Source organism: Echinops telfairi, unplaced genomic scaffold, assembly GCF_000313985.2.
Source record: "Echinops telfairi isolate 266 unplaced genomic scaffold, ASM31398v2 ScPeMD7_655;HRSCAF=1070, whole genome shotgun sequence".
NCBI classification, from domain to species: Eukaryota; Metazoa; Chordata; class Mammalia; order Afrosoricida; family Tenrecidae; genus Echinops; species Echinops telfairi.
Window position 1 is genome coordinate 23,257,312 of NW_022104553.1, and position 18,827 is coordinate 23,276,138.

At 49.6% G+C, this 18,827-nt stretch overlaps 2 protein-coding genes across 2 annotated transcripts in view; both read left to right on the forward strand.

The window, feature by feature from the left end:
- The window catches only part of LIG1 (DNA ligase 1), a 71,054-nt gene extending 60,014 nt beyond the window's left edge, over nucleotides 1-11,040 (forward strand). Inside the window, exon 25 of the mRNA XM_045292649.1 lies at nucleotides 11,032-11,040. Within this exon, the coding sequence (XP_045148584.1) occupies nucleotides 11,032-11,040 (9 nt within the window). The remainder of the gene's footprint in view (nucleotides 1-11,031) is intronic.
- The window catches only part of PLA2G4C (phospholipase A2 group IVC), a 43,448-nt gene continuing 25,939 nt past the window's right edge, over nucleotides 1,319-18,827 (forward strand). Inside the window, exons 1-6 of the mRNA XM_045292650.1 lie at nucleotides 1,319-1,376; nucleotides 11,032-11,077; nucleotides 13,938-14,049; nucleotides 14,850-14,986; nucleotides 16,090-16,279; nucleotides 18,032-18,152. Coding sequence (XP_045148585.1) covers nucleotides 11,064-11,077; nucleotides 13,938-14,049; nucleotides 14,850-14,986; nucleotides 16,090-16,279; nucleotides 18,032-18,152 — 574 coding nt within the window. The 5' untranslated portion in view covers nucleotides 1,319-1,376; nucleotides 11,032-11,063. The remainder of the gene's footprint in view (nucleotides 1,377-11,031; nucleotides 11,078-13,937; nucleotides 14,050-14,849; nucleotides 14,987-16,089; nucleotides 16,280-18,031; nucleotides 18,153-18,827) is intronic.

Sequence of the window (18,827 nt, forward strand, 5' to 3'; positions counted from 1 at the left end):
CACAGAGAGGACCATATGGCCTTCCCCACTATGAGACATGACATCCCTCATTGACCCATAGCCCTACGGGGGACAACACTGGAGACACAGTGCAGGAATTGCGCCCGATCTGATCCCACCACAATGAGGCAAAAAACTAGGCGTGCCACAGAACAGCAAGGGGAGCAGAGCAAGGAAGTCCTGGGGGAACACCAAAAATAGACTTTGGAGCCAGGGCAGGCCACCCCATCAGACTCTACCAAAAAACACTCCTAAAGGTCAACAAACAGACCTTGAACTATTTACAGGCTTTTCTTTTTTGTTTTTTTTGTCATTGTTTTGTTGTTGTTGTTTTCTTTTGTCACTTTGTTTTGCTCTGTCTTGTCTTTGGTGCATGTTATTTTCTCTGCTGGTCTATCTCGATAAGACAGGTGGGATAAACAATCTGGAGGAAAAAACAATGGGACCCAAGTTTCTGTTGTTCATTCCCCTGGGGTGGAGGGGTGTGTTATACATTGACCATGGTGATTGGTTCCCCATTTCTCCCCTTTCTCCCGGCACCTGCCCCCTACCCTCATGGTATCGCTACTCCCGTTACTGATCCTGAAGGGTTTATTTGTCCTGGATTCCGTGTGTTGATTGCTCTTATCTGTACCAGTGCACCTGCTTCAGATTCGCTGGATTTGTTAAGGAAGAATTGGGGTCATTGACCTGATGATGGTGGGTTTGATCGTGGGGGAGAGGAAGCATCAAAGAACCAGAGGAATGCTGTGTCTTTCAACAGCGCTATGCTGCACCCTGGCTGACTCGTTGATAAGGAGATTTTTCAACTAACTTTTTATGTATTTGTTTATTTTAGCTTTCTTATGAATTGGGGGAAGGTCACGGCAGTCTGGTTTTCCACACAGCATTACACACCTTTTGAAGTCCCCTCCTATGTGTGTGTGTAGCACGATTAGAGTCCAGCTGACCCACACACTTTGCAGGTTGGAGCTGATGTTGACAGAGGACTGCAGTAGACACCATGAAGCCAGTGAGACCTTAGTTGGCTGTCAACTGATGTCTGACGTGCTCTCTGGGTACCCCCAAGAAGAATGACCCCAAACCAAACCCACTGTCGCGCGCCAATGCGGATGCTGTGGATCAACTCTGGGAGCTTGCGAGGGCTCAGCGCCAAATGCATTGGGTAACCTGGGCCCCTTGCCAAGGAGGACACATCCAAAAGCCAGCCTGGCACAGAGATCAGCATGGGGACGGCTGGGAGAGCGGAGGCTTGCTCAGGGCTCCCCACCCAGGAGAAAGCAGGGCGATCTCGGTCCTGGTGCTCCAGACACTGGCCCCGGTGCGGACTGTGGAAACGTTCCTTTTCTCCTTCGCCGGCTGGTAGGGACAGTCTGGTGTGTTTTTTCCTTCTCCCTTGTTCTGATCCTTACGAATGCTCTCATGTTGCCTTCTCAGGAGCGGGAGGAATGCTCTCTTGGTCTCCTCCCTCCCTCAGAGGGCCCAGCTCCGCCTGCCCTTGGACTCCTCAGGGGGTGGCTGCAGCTGGCTGCAAATGGTAGGGGGCAGGGCGGTGGTGGGGACTTTGTCTCTACCGGGAATGTGTGAAACACTGATTCTAACAAGACTGGTGTCTGTGGCTGCCTGAGCACCGAGGAAGCCACTCCTCACCATCCCCACCCCCAATTCGTCAGCTTTGGGGGGGGAGGGGGAGGGCTGAGACACTTGGGGAGTTGGAACAAAGCCCCGGACCCCCTGGCAGTGCCCTCACTTAGAGGGAACTACAGAGTCTGTGAGAAAGGGTTCCTTAGGGTTGGACAGTTCAGGTGGGGTGTGTGTGAGTGGGGGGCAAGACTCTGTGTTCTCCTTCCCTAAAGATCACAGCCCAGAAAACCTCGTTCGTGGGCCAGTTCTCACCTGTCTCACAAGAGGGCTGTGCTGAGTTCAAAGGAACTGTGGTCTGAGATTGCTCGGTGTCAAGGTGCCTTACAGATCCGAGAACTTTCCAGAGCTTCCCCAAGGGTAGCCCTGGAAAGAGCGATGGGACTCAACCATATTGGAATTCTGGGAAGCTATGGGTCGCTGAGTTCAACCAAGGAGGAGGCGGTGAAGGGAGACTCTCCTAAGTGAACCTTACGCACCCATTGGCAACTCTCCTCCCAACCTTATTCCCTCCTTTGTGGTGGGCATGATGTTTTCACAGAGCCGCTGGCTGGTGCCGGGGCAGACAGTGGAGACCCTACTCTCCAAGGATGTGGGGTGATGCAGACAGGTTGGGTTGGTGGTACCCTGGGGGCAGGGGCAGGCTGCGGCCTGAGTCCAGCAGATTCAAAGGGCCAAGTCATTAGTCATCCAATTCAGAGAGGATTTCAGAAGGAAAAGAAAGGAGGCGATTGCTACACATTAGCCTGGAAAAGTGAATGAAACGGTGTGCGGCAGCCTTTATAAAACAAGCAACCGGTTCCCCTTGCAGAGGAGTCTCGGGGAGGAGATGAGCCAGTCAGGGTGTGATGTAACAACGATGAGAAATACAACTTTCCTCTAGTTCCTAAATGCTTCCTCCCTGCTCCCACTACCATGACTCGAATTCGACCTTGCAAGTCTGGCTAGACCAGAGGATGTACACTGGTACAGATAGGAACTGAAAATCCAGGGAATCCAGGGCGGATGAGCCCTACAGGACCATTGGTGTGAGTGGTGAAACAGGGAGGGTAAAGGGAGAATGTGTAGGAAAGAGGGAACCAATTACAAGGAACTATATGTGACCTCCTCCTTGGGGGACAGACAACCGAAAAGTGGGTGAAGGGAGACGTCGGACAGGGCAAGATATGACAAAATACCAATTTATAAACTATCAAGGGCTCATGAGGGAGGGGGGAGCGGGGAGGGAGGGGAAAAATGAGGACCTAATGTCGGGGGTTTAAATGGAGAGAAAATGTTTTGAGAATGATGTACAAATGTGCTTAACACAATTTATGTTAATGGATTGCGATAACAGTTGTATGAGCCCCTAATAAAATGTTTAAAAAATAAATAAATAGATAAAAAATAAAAAAAAATAATAAAATAAGCAACCGGAAACCCTGGGGGCACGGGAGAATCAGGTCATATCTGATGTTCACCATGTGCCTCTTCCTTGAAATACAAGAAAGTATCCTTGGAAGCCCTCATTTGCATGCCCATGCATGATTTGGGAAGATGGTTCTTAAAAAGAATAGTCAGACAATATCAAATACCTTGAGAGACTGGCCCTGGGCATTCAGGATCAAAGCTTCAAGGGGACACCAAGGCCAACTGGTGTAAATTATTACCCAAAGACCCTGTTCGATAACCTGCTTCAGTGAGTAGTGACTGGGGTCTTACGAGCTCGTGAGGGACCATCTACGATAGAGCTACTAGTCTCTCCCCGTCCAGAGAAAAGAGGAGTGATGAGAATTGAAAACGCGTGGAAACAATTAGTCCCATGGACCAATGAACCATCCGAGCATTAGTCTCCATGGCCTTAAGGCCAGAAGAACCGATACCACTGCCAATTGCTCCGCAAGGGATCACATTGGACTCTAATGATTACAGGGTCCCCAGCAGAGTCGGAGAAAACGGTGGAACAAAACTCAAACGCATAAAAGAGACCAGGTCGGACGGAGGCAGATAGAAACCCTGAGACGATGGCCCTCCTACAACCTTCACGTCTACAACTGAGCTCACCCTGTGGCTCCATTTGCAGCCAAACAAGAGTTTTCTAGAGAAACAATAGAACGAGAGAACGATGCCCATCTTGAGACCATCATCCATTTGAGGTCAGAGGGACAAGAGTTATCCGAGGGCAGCGTTCAAAAGAGTTAGGAATGTTCAACAGGAGGAGGAACGGGGACAGGAGACCCAGGGAGGACGTAAGTTAAGCAAGGGCACGCTGCGGGGGATTGCGATGGCTGAATGGGATCAGAGTATATGTGAATTGTTTCACGGAATATTGATGATCTCCTCTGCACACCTCCACCGCATTCGCAATGAAAACATGTTGACAGTCGTCAAGCTGATCTTGGTTGGTTCTTGCCGCCCTTGGTGCCTCTCCAGGTCTCTCCCCGCCCCAGCACCTTCTTGGAGCGCCACCACCACACACCACCCATCCATCCAGGAGAAGAAGGAGTGGATTCAGAAGGCCAAGGCGGCCTAGCAGGCCGAATGCTACACAGACATGGCCACCTGCACTTGACAGAGCTGTCCAATGAGAAAAACAACCTGGGGGGCTACAAAACCACTGGCTGGGGCCACAGGTCCCTCTGGAGGGTCACCTGGAGCTTTGAACTGAAAACTTATGCCTCCAACAGGAAGTTGCAGCTGATTAAGGACAGTCAAGAGAAAGCAGACTGTCTCCAGAGGAAATGGAATGCGATTGTCCTGCTAGTCCATCCGCACCAAGGTCCTGGAATGGTTGGATCAGCAAATAATCACCAATCCAGAGCCTCTTCTTTCTGAAAACAAAGAGGGGATCATTTCCAGTACCTTCCCGAAGTCGAGGTGCTGACGAAAGGAGGAAAAGAAGGCAATGGACAAAATCCACCCCCCTTTCAGGACAGAAACGCTCAACAAAATTTGCACTGCTAGTTAATTCCATGATATGAGGAAAGGCCTTTATGAAATACCTACTGCAAAGGAAGACTGGGAACTTTCCCCATTGTCAGAAACAAGACAGAGAAAGGAAGTCTTAGCCAGAGCAATTAAATTAAGCAAGCAAGAAAAAAACAAAAACAAAAACAAACTAAAAGAGAACCAATTGGGAAAGAAGAAGTAGCACTACCCTTATTTACATATGACAGGATCCTAGATCAATAAAGCCCAAAGAATTCACAAGAAAGCTGATGGGTCCAATAGCTAAGGTGAAGGGTAGAAGATCAATACCCAGAATCAATTAGGTTTTTAGATCAGTAATGAGCAATCCGAAAAAGAAATGAAAACAATTTCATTTGTAATCAAATAAGATACCTAGGAACAAAGCTCATCAGGCGGGTGAAGGACTTAAACATTGAACGTAAAGCATTATGGACAGGAATTAAAGACCTAAATAAATGGACATTCCATGTTCATAGATTTGAAGACTCGATATTCATTAAGAATCATCTTCTAGAGGAGAGCAAATGTTTTGAGAATGATGAGGGCAATGAAAGTACAAATGTACTTTACACAATGGATGGATTGTGATAAGAGTTGTATGAGCCCCCAGTAAAATGATTTTTTTTAAAACACTGGTGAGTAGAGGGGGGATTGACATCTGTGGGTGCTGGCATGGTGCAAGAGGGGAGAAAGGGGACCATAGGGAGAGGTGGGCTATGGGACCCTGTTGAGCAGGTAGACTGTGTTAGTCTGAGTAGATTAGAGAAACAAATTCATAGATACTCACGTGTGTATAGGAAAGAGCTTTATATGAAGAGTCATTGTCCATTAAGAAAACATCCCAGCCCAGTCCAGATCGAGTCCATTAAGTCCAATATGAGCCCATATGTCCAGTACTAGTCTGTTAATTCCTCTTCAGACTCACACAACACATGCAATGACGCCTAATGAAGGACAGATCACAGGCCAGTGGGTGGAAAGTCTTATGGATCCAGTGGTGGTGGAAGCATCTTAGTGCTGGCCTCCACGTGGTTCCTCCGGCTCCAAGGCTTTGGCTGCCAGCAGCAGAGCTCCATGTGGCTGGTCAAGAGGAATGTCTCGTAGGGAGTGAGTGTGTGTCCCGCCTCCAGTGAGCTATTTTTCTCCTTACCACCTCCAAATGAGGCCATCAAGCTGAGACCTGATTGACAGGCTAAACCCCGCCCCTTCGCTCTCAATAGTCTCAAGTTGACAACAGATTATGGAACTACCACATAGACAGAGACAGAAAGGCAAAGATGGTGGAATAGAAGGAACCCGGGGGGCGGTGGGGGGCAGTTAAGGAGTCCACCACCGACTAGGCTGTCATCAAATGACACTATGACACTAGGCTGTATTTTCATGATCAGATCACACCATCAGATGAGGCTATAGCTCCCCCACAGATTAGACTCTCAAGAGTAGCTTATATCCCCACTGCCAGACTCACCATCAGACAAGTCCCTACCTCCACCACCAGAGTAGGCTGTATCTCCATAGTGGCACTAGATTGTATCTCTTCAAACCATGGGCTATACCTCCACCATCAGTCTGGGCTGTGTCTCCACCATCAAGCGAGACTGTAACTCTGTCATGAGACTAGGTGACACCTCCACCATTAGACTAGGCTTTACCTCCATGACCAGACAAGGCTGTCCTATCATTACCATCTGAGAGGGAGAATGCTGGTGGGCTGTGTGAGTCTGGGCAGGAGTGGAAGGAGTTGGGGTGGGGGGTGGGGGTTGTGATGGGGAAAGAGAAGCCAGGATGCAGTGACTTCAATACAGCAGCAACAGGGAGTCCAGAGGGGGGCTGAGTAGGGAGGTTGGGGGACACAGAACAACTGCTCCTGGAGTGTGAGAGGGTGGGGTGAGGGGCCTGTTTGCATAGCTCCGCAGAGCTGGCCTTTATATACTGTACACTCATTTACCAAGTGCACGGATGACCAGCTAAATCAATGGATTAATAAGCTCTGTAGGTTGGGGGTGGCTTAGGGCTGCTAACGGCCAGGTCAGCAGTTGGCATTGAAACCAGCCACTTGGCAGGAGAAAGACGGGCCTTTCTGCTCCCATATAGAATTACCATCTCAAAAAAATTACAGCCTTGGAAACCCCCGTGGGGCCATTGACTCTCTTCTTTGAGGGTAGGGGTTGTGATGAGTTAGCCTTGACTTGTTGGTGATGGGTTTTCTACTTCACATCAATATGGCACAACCTAAAATAGAGAGAGCGTTACAGTCTCAGAATCTCACAGGGGCACTTCCGCCCTGTCCGATTGGGTTTCTGTGGACTCGATGGCAGTGAGTTTGGGGCTTGGCCACTAACAGAAAGTTTGGCAATTTAAGTTCACACAGAGGCACTTCAGAAGAAAAGATCTACTTTTGTTTTTGTTATTACATGGGATTTAATACATATGTCATTCCACATTTCCATCACCTCAAGACGAATTGTACAGTTGCTACCACGATCCGTTCCCAAACAATCTTTTTCTACATGGATTCCTTGACATCATCTCCCTTTTACCCCGGCCCCCTCCACCACCACTGTATCCCCCGAACCCCTGATTCTACTTGCTGTCCCTATAGGTGCATCCATCCTGGGTTTCATGGACCGAGACACCGAAAAGCATGTAACACAACGTCAAGAAGATGACTTCCATTCAGCCATTGAAATGGAGAGCAGTTCTTCTTTCACATACGTGGGGTTGCTATGAGTCCGTTGATTCTACGGCAACTGTGTGTGTGTGTGTGTGTGTGTGACAGAGAGAGAGAGAGAGAGAGATCTGCATCCATTAACATTCTAATCAAGTAAAGCCCGAGGGGCAAAGTCCTACTCTGACATCCTGGGCTGCCATGACTTAGAAACAACTCAACCGTGTCTTCTTCTTTTCTTATTTTCAATACAGAGACTAAAACCCAAATTAAAACCCATTGCCACCGAGTCTCCTATTGCACAGTGACCCTAAGGGACAGCATGGAATGACCCCACAGAGCTCCCAAGGCCGGGCTCGCTACAGACACAGACAGCGACAACCTTCCTTGGGAGGGGCTGTGAGGCTCAAACTACCAACCTTCCAGTTAGGAGCCCCTAGTGCTTACCACGGGGCCACCAGGGCTCCTTTATAGAGCCCCCCAATCAACGCTCATGGCAGGAGCAGGCAAGACCTCAAATGACGTGCGGAGTGGGACAGACCCGCCGCACAAGCTCTCTAAAGCACCAAAGAGCAAAGGTACAAAGAAATAAATGACAGAGCGATGATGTCACTTTGAAGACCAAGCTTGGCCTGATCCAGACCAGGGCATTTTCTTTTCTTTACTTTTTAAAAAATCATGTTATTGGGGGGCTTGTACAGCTCTTATCACAACCCATTCATGCATCCATGTGTCAAGCACATTGGTACATTGGTTGCCATCATCCTTTTCAAAACATGTTCTTTCTACTTGAGCCCTTGGTATGGGCTCCTCATCCCCGCCCCCCCACTCTCTCTCCCTCATGAACCCTTGGGGGGAAAAAAAAAAAAAATATATATATATATATATATTCATGTCTTACACTGACTGATGTCTCCCTTCACCCACTTCTCCGTTGTCCGGGCCCCTGGGAGGGGGTTCTATGTCGATCATTGTGATCGGTTCCCTCTTTCTCTCCCCACCTTCCCCTTCCCCTCCTGGTATGGCTGTTCTCATGATTGGTCCTGAGGGGTTTATCCGTCCTGGATTCCCTGTGTCTCCAGCTCTGATTTGTGCCCGTGTACACGCTCTAGACCAGGGCGTTTTCAATAGTCGCACGGGCCTGTGAAAGTTGGGCAATCAGCCATCAAGACTGAAGAAGACTTGGTGTATTTGAATCAGGCTGTTGGCAAATACTGGCAGGACCGCCCACTGGCAGAAGAACAAGAACATGTGTCTTGGAGCAGGGACAATGAGAACATGCCTGAGAGGCAGGCGAGGATGGTGAGACTTTGTCTCACCAGCTTCGGACAGTAATCAGGAGAGACCGGTCTCTGGAAACATGATAACGTTTGGTAACGTTTGGTAAACGTGCTGGTAATGTGGAGGGGCAGGCAAAGCAAAACCTTGGACAAGATGGCGCCGTATGGATTGCGACAATGGGAGCCCATCCCTGTCTGTGTCTCAGTGAGCACACGGCTTGGCAGGAATCACAAGTGTCACAGGGGTGGGGTGTCCCTCTGCTGCCAGATGATGCAATTTTTTCAAGTGAAACCAGAAAGCTGTTTACATGTGGAATGTATTGTTTCTTCACATCATGCAGACCCAAGGCAACCCTCCTGGCTCCGACGCCTTGAAATGCGTCCTCTGGACTAGACTCTAAGTGGAGAAAGGAAAGGAGGGATGAACAGGGAGCAGGTTGTTGGAGAGAGAGGTTCAGGATCGAGCCGAGCGGGGAGGTGTGGGATACAGAAAGTTTTTTTCCCCCGGGTTGTGCCCCCATAATATATGCCAAACCTAAGAACACATGGTCATTGACCAGACACTTGGAGGTCAAATGCTTAGAGGTCATCTCCCTGAGGGTATCAGCCATCTAGAGCAGTCAGACCCTATTGTCTGTTCCACCCTACGTGGGGCCCACCCCGCTGGTGGGGATAGTAGATTGCTCCCCTGAAGGAGAGCCCAAAGACAAGGTCAAGCCAACTCAAGGAGGACCAAGATTAGGCTGCCATCATGAACCTGGGGTCTGCCCATCTTGTCATGTGTATACCCCTAGTGCCTCCCCTCCCTATTGTTTGTACAGCCCTAGCTTGTCCCCCTCCTGTCACATGTATGCCTATTGTACAGTGCCTTCCTGTGACGTGTGTGGTTACCTGTAATCAGGGGGGCTTGCACGTCCCTGAAAATGTATATAAACCGTCATTGGAAATATATTCATGCTCTCTCTCTGTGGACCCGGCTGCTGAGGTCATGGCTGTCCGGAAGGTGAGCAATTGCATGCCTTCTCTTGTCTGATGTCTCTTTAATTTTACCCCTTAGTTACACAACCACCCCTGGTACCCCACAGGGAGGCAGGGCAGAGTCTGTGGGAACTCAGACCGAAGATTGCCAATGTGGGGTCAGGTTGGGACTGGAATGTAGCAAACAGAGAAGAACTGAGTACAGTATGCTGGGTGGGGGTTTCTGGGGGCTGTTCCCACTCACCGGGACCCTACAGACAACAGGAGGAAATACTACCCAGTCCTGCGCCGTCTACACCACGTTTTTATGTTTGACCCCATTGTCGTAGCCAGCCCCTGTGTTGATCCATTTCTTTGAGGGCCTTCCTGTTTTCTGCCGTCCCTCTACTTTATCGAGCAGGACGTCCTTCTCCAGTGACTGAACTTTCCTGATAGCAGGGCCAAATAAGTAAGACCAAGTATGCAGGAAGAGTTGGCCAAATCTGCAGGAAGTTTAAGGGATGTTCAGTGGGCTGTCCTGGTGGGTGACCAAAACAGAAAACACACCAAAACTCGCTGCCATCGCGTCAATGCTAACTCAAACCCTGCTGTGTGCGGGTTTCCGAGACTGTAACTGTTTATAGGAGTAGAAAGCCAAGTCTTTCTCCTGAGGAACTGCGGGTGGTTTCGAACTGCCGACCATGTGGATCGCAGCCCAAAGTGTAACCACTCCCTCACCAGGGCTTAACAACGAAAGATGTGGTGATGCGCTTCCATAGAGATTAACCCAACCACCCAATGACATTGAGTTGCTTCTGATTCTTCTAAAAAATCATTTTATTGGGGGCTCTTACAGCTCTTATAACAATCCATACATCAGTTATATCAAGCATATTTGTACAGGTGTTGCCACCATCATTTCCAAAACATTTTCTACTTGAGTCCTTGGTATAAGCTCCTCTTTTATCCCACCACTCCCACCCAGGAGAATCCTTGAACAATTATATGTCATTACTATTATTATTTAGGATCTCACACTGTCCACTGTCTCCCTTCACCCACATTGCTGTTATTCATCCCCTTTGGGGGAGGGGTGGTAGCTGTATATCCAACCTTGCGATGGGCTCTCCCTTTCTCCTGCTGCCCCCTTTGATTCTGATTCTGATTAGGGTTTCTGAGATTATATATCTTTTCCAGAGCAGACAGCCTCGTCTTTCCCTGTAAGAGTGACTGGTAGTTTGAACTGCTGATCCTGCTGTTACCAGCCCAAGACTTATCCTGCAATGCTACCGGGGCTCCTTTCCATAAAGATTACAGTCTAGGAAACCCTATGGGACAGTTGTACTCCGTCCTATATAGTCATGCATCAGAATCGATTTGATGGAACCCAACGACCACACTGTGGGTCAGGTCCGGGTGAATCAAGGAAACTTTGATGCAGAGGGCTGGCCTCAATTCTCTCCCACTGTTTTCTCTTCCATCAGCCCAACAAGAGAGGGCAGGACTGATAACAATCCTTTCTCTTCTTTCCCACAGAGAACCTGAAGCTTTCCTAGCTCCTGGAGACCATGGAGATGAACAGGTAAGCTCATTCATTGGGAAAGAAACTGTATTTGTCTAACGAGGAAGTACTGAGAACAGAATCATAGCTCAAGTGCAGCCACGTTGGTGAGGATGGCACAGGACCCAGGGGTGCCTTGTTTGTTGAACACAGGATCGAGTTCATTCTGTTGCGCACGGTTGGAACCCACTCAATGGCACCTCACATCAACCTTTACAGTGCCACACCATCATCGTCACTACTTCCTTCCAGAACATTTTTACCAGCCCAAATGGAAAACTCACACGCCCCTTAAGCCAGTGGTTCCCAACCTTCCTCATGCTGCGGCCCTCTCATACACTTCCTCATGTTGCGGTGACCCCCAACCATAAAATTATTTTCGTTGCTACTTCATCACTGTCATTTTGCTACTGTGATGAATCAGGCGACCTCTGTGAAAGGGTTGTTCAACCTCCCCACCCCCCCTCCCACAAATGGGTGGAGACCCACAGATTGAGAACCACTGCCTTAAGCAGTCACTCCCTATCTCTTCAAGCTCTTGGCAACCACTAAGCTCCTTCCCACGGATTTGCTCATCCCAGGTACTGCTGATCAATGGGATCAGACAACGTGTGTCCCCAGGTGTCTGACATCACTGACGAGTCCATCCCACTATGGCCTCGATCCGAACAGCCTTCCTTCTGTATCTCACTGCGGTCATCCACTGAGTTTCTGAGACTGAGAATCTCGACAGGAGTAGAGAGCCTCATCCTTCTCCTGAGGACTGACTGGTGGTTTCAAACTGCTGACCAGGCGGTGAGCAGCCAAACACGAACCCGCTGCACCACAGGGGCTTATCCCTTTGTATGGCTGAATGATATCCGTTAGATGGACAGAACACATGTCCGATTTAGACGGGTTTGTTCAACAGCTGGGAAGAGTGCAGCTGTGAACACCCGTGTACAGTTTTTGTTTGAACATTTCCTCTCACTTCTTTTGAGTAGTCGAGGGACCTCCAAAATGTTCGTGGAAATATGGAATTTAAAAATAAGTTTTATAATTGTTTTCCACGATGGCTACACCCATCAGTTCCTTTCAATAATGGATTTTATTTACTTGTAGGTAAATGTGTACCCAACTCTATAGATAGGTTTTCAATAAAGAGCCCTGGTGGTGTAGGGCTGCTGTCACAAGGTTAGTCGTTTGGATCTACCAGCCTGTCTGCATGAGGATGGTGAGGCTCTCTGCTCCCATAAGGATTTAGTCTTGAAAACCCAAAGGGGCAGTTGTACTCTGTCCTATAGGGTCACTTTGAGTAGGAGCCGACTCAGTGGCAGTGAGCTTTGGCTAATATATAAAGGATCACCATTTAAACAAGTAATCAATATAAAAAAAACATAGAGAGATATTTCTAAAAAATTTTTTGGGGGGGCGGTGCGTATAAAATCATCAAAATCTCATATGTATTTTGCACTCATCACATGGCTGATGGTAATAGTTACACCTGATGATGATAGCAAAGGTGGCTGGTAGCTACTGTCTTGGGCAGCACCCTTAAGGTAGAACACTGGTTTGGTTATACTAAAGCTTTATATGAATTATTTTCCTCTAACAGTGGCCTCACATAATATTTGACCTTCTGTGTTTGACTAACCTCACTCAGGATAATGCTCTCCAAATCCACCTGTGTTAGTCCGGGTAGACTAGAGAAACAAATGCAGGGAGACTCACATGTGTATAAGAAAGAGGTTCATATACAAGAGCAATTGAATATAGAGAAAACATCCCAGACCAGTCCAGATCAAGTCCACAAGTCCGATAGTAGCCCATATGTCTGATACCAATCTATAAAAGTCCTCTTCAGACTCATGAAACATATGCAATGATGCCAAATGCAGGAAGATCACAGACCATTTGGGTGGAAGTCTTGTGGATCCAGTGGCGGTAAGAAGCATCTCAGTGCTGGCAGGGGTCTCCACATGGCTCCCATAGCTCCTCCAGTTCTCAGGGCATGGGGTCTGTCAGGATAGTGCCACGTGTCTTGCCAGTAGAGCATCTCTCAGGGAGTGAGTCTTGAGTCTTGTCCGTAGAGAGTCTCCAAGGGAGTGAGCAGAGAGACAGTGTCTCCCGCTTCCAAGGATGAAAAACAGCAGTTCCCAGAATCCTCAGGAGAAGACCACGCCCACACTGAGGCCTCACCGGGCATATCTCAATGGACAGGCTAGACTCCACCCCTACACCCTGCATCTTTCAATTGACACCAGATTATGTAACTACCACACCACCCAAGCCATGAGGTATTTCACGGTTTAATCATTATTCTTTAACGATGCATAGTATCCCTTTGTCAAGCGCTGTTTCATTTCTTCTCTGCCAGAAATTTATACCCATCTCAATAGATATGTTTTCAATAAAGAGCCCTGGTAGTGTAGTGGGTTTACATGTTGGGCTCATGGAAAATCCTATGGCGTGTGTGTGTGATATATGTGTTTGTGTATGTATATATCTATACGTGTGTGTCAAACTCACTTCAAGTTGATTCTGACTCACAGCGACCCTACAGGACAGAGTAGAACAGCTCCTGTGGGTTTCCAAGACTGACTCTTGACAAACGTGGAAAGCCTCCTCATTCTCCCTCAGAGTGGCGGGTGGTTTTGAACTGCTGACCTTGCAGCTAGCAGCCAATTTGTAACCCATCACACCACCGGGGCTCCTGAATAGATCTGCAGAAGTCCAGTGCGCTATCCATTGCACCACAGAGCCCTGAATAGATATATATAATAGAATTGCCATTTCATCAGCCTTCGCATGTATGATGTTCATCATCGTGTAGTTCACCCGGCGCACTCATCCATCCATTCCGTGGCATTGTTTGTTTGTTTGTTTGTCTCTGCGTGGGAAGCTCTGAGGTGCTCCTCATTCCTGGACTCCAGAAAGAAGAGAAGGAGGCTGTGGAGAAACGCAGCCTGCACGTGGCGAGGGCCCTGGAAAAACTGGAGATCCACACGGATGAGGTATGGAGGAGGGATGCCCAGTGTCTGGGGCGCAGCCCAGCCAGGGAGAGCTGGGGGGCGGGGGGAAGGCAGGCGGTGCCTCAGAGGCAGACAAAAGGAAACAGAGCAAGCCCGTCTCATCAGACTGGGAGCATTGTCAAGTTGATTATGACAGGTGCGCTTAGAGGAAACGGTACCAGCTTCTCATTGGATCGCCCTTTTGACCCCCGGTAACTTTGTGTCCGTGATTTAATACTTTCTGCTTCGTTTTCAGTTGAGGTTTTTCGGGTGGTTTGTCTGGTCGTGGTTGTTGGGTTTTTGTTTGTTTGGGGTTTTTTTGGCTGCTTCCTATTAGTGTTTTGTTAGGACGTTCTGGATATCAATCCAGGAGTGGTAAATCTGTAGAGACAGTAACCGTATGAATCATTACCTGGGGGCTCGGCAGGGGAGGATTCAGGGTGGGGTGGGGGGAGGAGGGGGATGAGCAACAATGAATAGGAGAAAGGAGACAGCGTTCTGAAATGGAAAGTGATGCGCGCGCAACTCTTCTTAATACACGTCATTGCACCATCAAATCGCCTGACGTGCGAAGTATAAGCCAATACAACTACTGTACGTAACACCAGCCCCACGACGACCGGAGACAACCGAGAAGAAGGGATAGACAGAGACCCAGCATTCATTCCTTAAATGCAGCCAGGGGGGCGGTGGGGGGCAGGGGGCAGTCAGAGTCAGATGCCTTGGGATCACACACCACCCTGATGACCGCCCTGGCCTAGCCCAGGGACAAGCCCTGCAACGGCCCCTTTCCCCATGCCCAGGCCCCTGTCATCGCCTTGCTGTGCTCTGGTGGGGGGCTGCGGGCCCACCTCGCTTGCCTCGGAGTCCTGAGTGAGATGAAGGAGCAGGGCCTGTTGGATGCTGTCACGTACCTCACGGGCGTCTCTGGCTCCACGTGGTGAGTCCCATCGGGGCCTGGGCACTGTGGGACCCCGGGGCATAATAGTGTCAGTTATTGCTGCTATTAAAGGAGAGTCCTTCCCAGGGTGGCGGGGTGGGTCTCTGAGTGGTGCAAACAATCTGCCCTCCTATAGGAGCTCTGGTCACACGTTGGGCTGCTAACCACAGGGTCAGCAGTTCGAAACCACCCGTTGCTCCTCCTAGAGAGATGAGGATCTCTACTCCGGCAGAGTGACCGTTGGAAACCCATAGGGGCAGGACTACCCATGGCCCTACTGGGACTACCCATGGCCCTACTGGGTCACTAGGAGCCAGGGTGGACTGGGCGACAATGAGTTTTAAAAGTTGGAAGCGGGTTCCCAGTAATACGAAAGGCCTGCGCTTGGTTAATGACAGAAAAGTTGGTTGTTCAAACCCACCTGAGGGCACTAGGAGAGAAAGAACCCAGGAATCTGTGTCTAGAACGATTACCCACCTGCGTCAGTTTGATTCCAACTCCTAGAAATCTTACAGGACAGATCAAAAGTCCCCACACGGTTTCTTAGACTATTGTTCACCACCTGGTTTGAACTCCCAACCTGGCACTTAGCCACTGCCAAGAACTCTGCCACACATAGCTCACCACCAGCCGGAAGCAGTTTGTCAGTTCCAGACAACAGTGGTAACACCACGAGGCAAGAACAGTCCCTGATAATGGCCGAGCCCCATTTCCTATCTAACCTTTCCCCCCAACCCAAAACACCCAAGCTCACTGCCATCTAGTGAATCCCAAAGCCTAGTGGCCCTCGAGGTCAGAGTCAAATTTTCCCTGTGGGTTTCCAACTAGACGAATCAACTTAATGGAGCAGCAAGCCTCATCTTTCTCCAGGCAAGCACCTGGTGGGTTGGAACCCCTGACTTTGTAGTTACCAACTCATGACGGAACCCACTACACACCATCAGGGCTCTAGTCTTAGTGGTTTTATGTCCACTCGCTATCCATTCCTGTCCAGGAAGTAAGTGTTCAGGGTTGAAAACCTCCAGGGCACACACCATCCCCAACCTGCAGATCAGCCCTCCACCTTCCCCTCTCCGCTCTTTCCCCTGCCTCCCCACCCCCAGGGCTCTGTCTTCCTTTTACGCCCATCACGGAAACACAGAAGAGGTGGAGGCGGACCTGAAATGTAGATTCGATCAGAAGGCATGGGACCTGAAACAGAGCCTGGAGAGAGCCATCCGGGCGGCCAGACTGGAGAGTTTCTCCCTGACGGACTTCTGGGCTTACATCATAGTGTCCAAGCAGACCAGAGAAGTAAGTGGTCCCAAGCCCCAGGCGGGAGATGGATGGATGCCAGAAGCGAGCGCTTGCTGTGGCAAAGAGGGGACTTGCCCCACACAGGACTGCCACTGACCTTTCCTTTGTAAACCACACGCTCTTTGTGAGGCACAGGAAATCGAGGGGTGCGTGTCCTTATGGAGGAGACTCATCATTCTGTGAGCTGATCTGTTCTGTCGCTACAGAGAGACCTCAGGTTCCTTTCAGTCCAAGGTTGGAAGAGCAGTTCAGCATAATTGTTTGGGGGGCCAGTCTCCGGTCTTTGCCTGTAGGTCTTACAAGTGGGGCTGCTAACGGCAGAGTCAGCTGTTTGAAACCACCGGCTGCTCCACAGGAGAAAGATGAGGCTGTTTGACCCATCAAGATGGACAGCTTCAGAAACCCATCGATAGGCTGGCAGTTCTGCTTTGTCCAGTAGGGGCGTGAAAGCTGGGATAGGCTCCAGGGCATTCCAACAGCGACTTGGGTTGGGGCGTTTCAAATAGCGTGCTAAGCCCGCTACAGGATCGTTCGCCCATGTGGGTGTCAGAGGTGCAGAGAAAAGAGAAGAAAAGGGTGTATCAGCAGAGGGGAGACCACATGCAAAGATGCCACCCTTGTACCCATATGTGTTAGTCCGGGTGGACTAGAGAAACAAATTCATAAACACGCATATGTATATAAGGGAAATATTTATATACAAGAGCAATTGAACATCGAGAAAACATCCCAACCCAGTCCAGTCCAAGGCCATAAGTCTGATATTGGCCCATATTATGATACCAGTCTATAAAGTCCTCTTCAGACTCATGAAACACATGCAATGATGCCAAATGCAGGATGATCACAAGCCAGTGAGTAGAAAGTCTTTGGGTCCAGTGGCGTTGTAAGCATCTCAGCGCTGGCAGGGGTCTCTTTGTGGCTTCTCTGGTTTCCGAGGTCTGGTTGCATCCATGTGGCTTGTCTTTGTAATGTCTCCCAGGAAGTAGCAGAGAGAGAGTATGTATGTCTTCTGCCTCTAAGGAGGAAGTACCAGATTTCCCAGAATTCTCAGGAGAAGGCCACGCCCACACAGAGGCCACATTGGCTATCTCTGGATTGACAGGCTAGACTCCACCCTTACACTCTTAATCCTCAAATTGACACCAGATGAGGTAATTACCACAATAGCCCACTAGACCACCGGGGCTCCTTCCTGGACGGCCTCATCTTTTATCTCAGGGAGCCTGCTGCTGTCGGGTGGAAGCTGCCGACCTTTAAGTTCACAGCCAAGCCCTGAAAGACCATGCCGCCAGGGCTCCTTGTGGGGAAGTCTCTAGGAAGAACAAAGTCACCACCATCAAGTCAATTCCAACTCATAGCGACCCAAGAGGCCAAGGTAGAACTGTCCCTGTGGGCTTCTGAGACTAACTCTTTCTTGAGAGTAGAAAACCTCCTCTTTCTCACTCGGAGTGGCTGCTGGTTTCACACTGCTGACCTTGCGCATAGCAGCCCCATGGGTAACCCACTGCACTACCAGGCCGAGCCCAGAAGGAGTGAAAGGCTTCTGTAACAGTGAGTGTAGGCACTGAGATTCTTAGCTTCCAGAAGAGAAAATCCATCTGTTGTTGGCTGTCAAGTTCATTGCCAAGTGCTTGACCAGGGCCCCGTCTCAACACACGGGGTGTGTGTGTGTGGGTGGGGTGGGGCGGGGAGACAAAAGGGCTTCTGTATATCTCCACCACTCAACCTCCTGCCTTCTCTCCAAAGCTGCATGACTCCTGTTTGTCCAGCCTGGCAAAGCACGTGGACGAAGGGACACTGCCCTACCCAATATTTGCCGCCATTGACGATGACCTCAGAACTGCCTGGCAGAAGAAAAAGGCTCTGAGTAAGCCAACACTCCTGGGGAAGGGGTGGGGGGGAGGCGGTAGGAAGGGGCTGAAAAATCTCCAGTGAAGTGCCAGGATGTTTCCCTGGTCTTGGCTTTGGGGCGTCTGGTGACTCAGTGCAGCGGGGAAAAGAGGGCCCCCATCAAATCATCACAGGTCCGGTAGGCGCAATTGTACAGCGATAATAAGTAAAGATTATAGTAAAGTCAGAGATCATGAGAGATAGAAGAGAGATTGAAGTAATGGAGTCAGACACAATTCATGGTAGCATGCTCACCTCAGCCCCGCTTGGTGGTCCTCATGGGGAGAGCCCAGTTGCTAGAGTAGGAGAGCGCCCCAACTTTATTGCTAGCCAAGGGTTATATCTCCTTTGGGGGCATGATTACAGGTAACCACATGTCACAGGAAGGGGCAGCAGTACAATAGGCACACACATCGTAGGAAGGTGATGTATGATAGGCATAAGTGTGACAGGAAGGGGATGAGCTAGGGGTGTGCACATAGGAATGGGAGGGACTAGCGGTATACATGTGACAAGATGGGCAGGCCCTAGATTCATAATGGCAGCCTAACCCTGGTCACTGTTCGGTGGGCTCAACTTCTCAGGGGTCTCCTACAAGGAAACAGTCAACTACTGTCCTTATCAGAAGGGAGTGGGTCCTACTTGTTGTGGG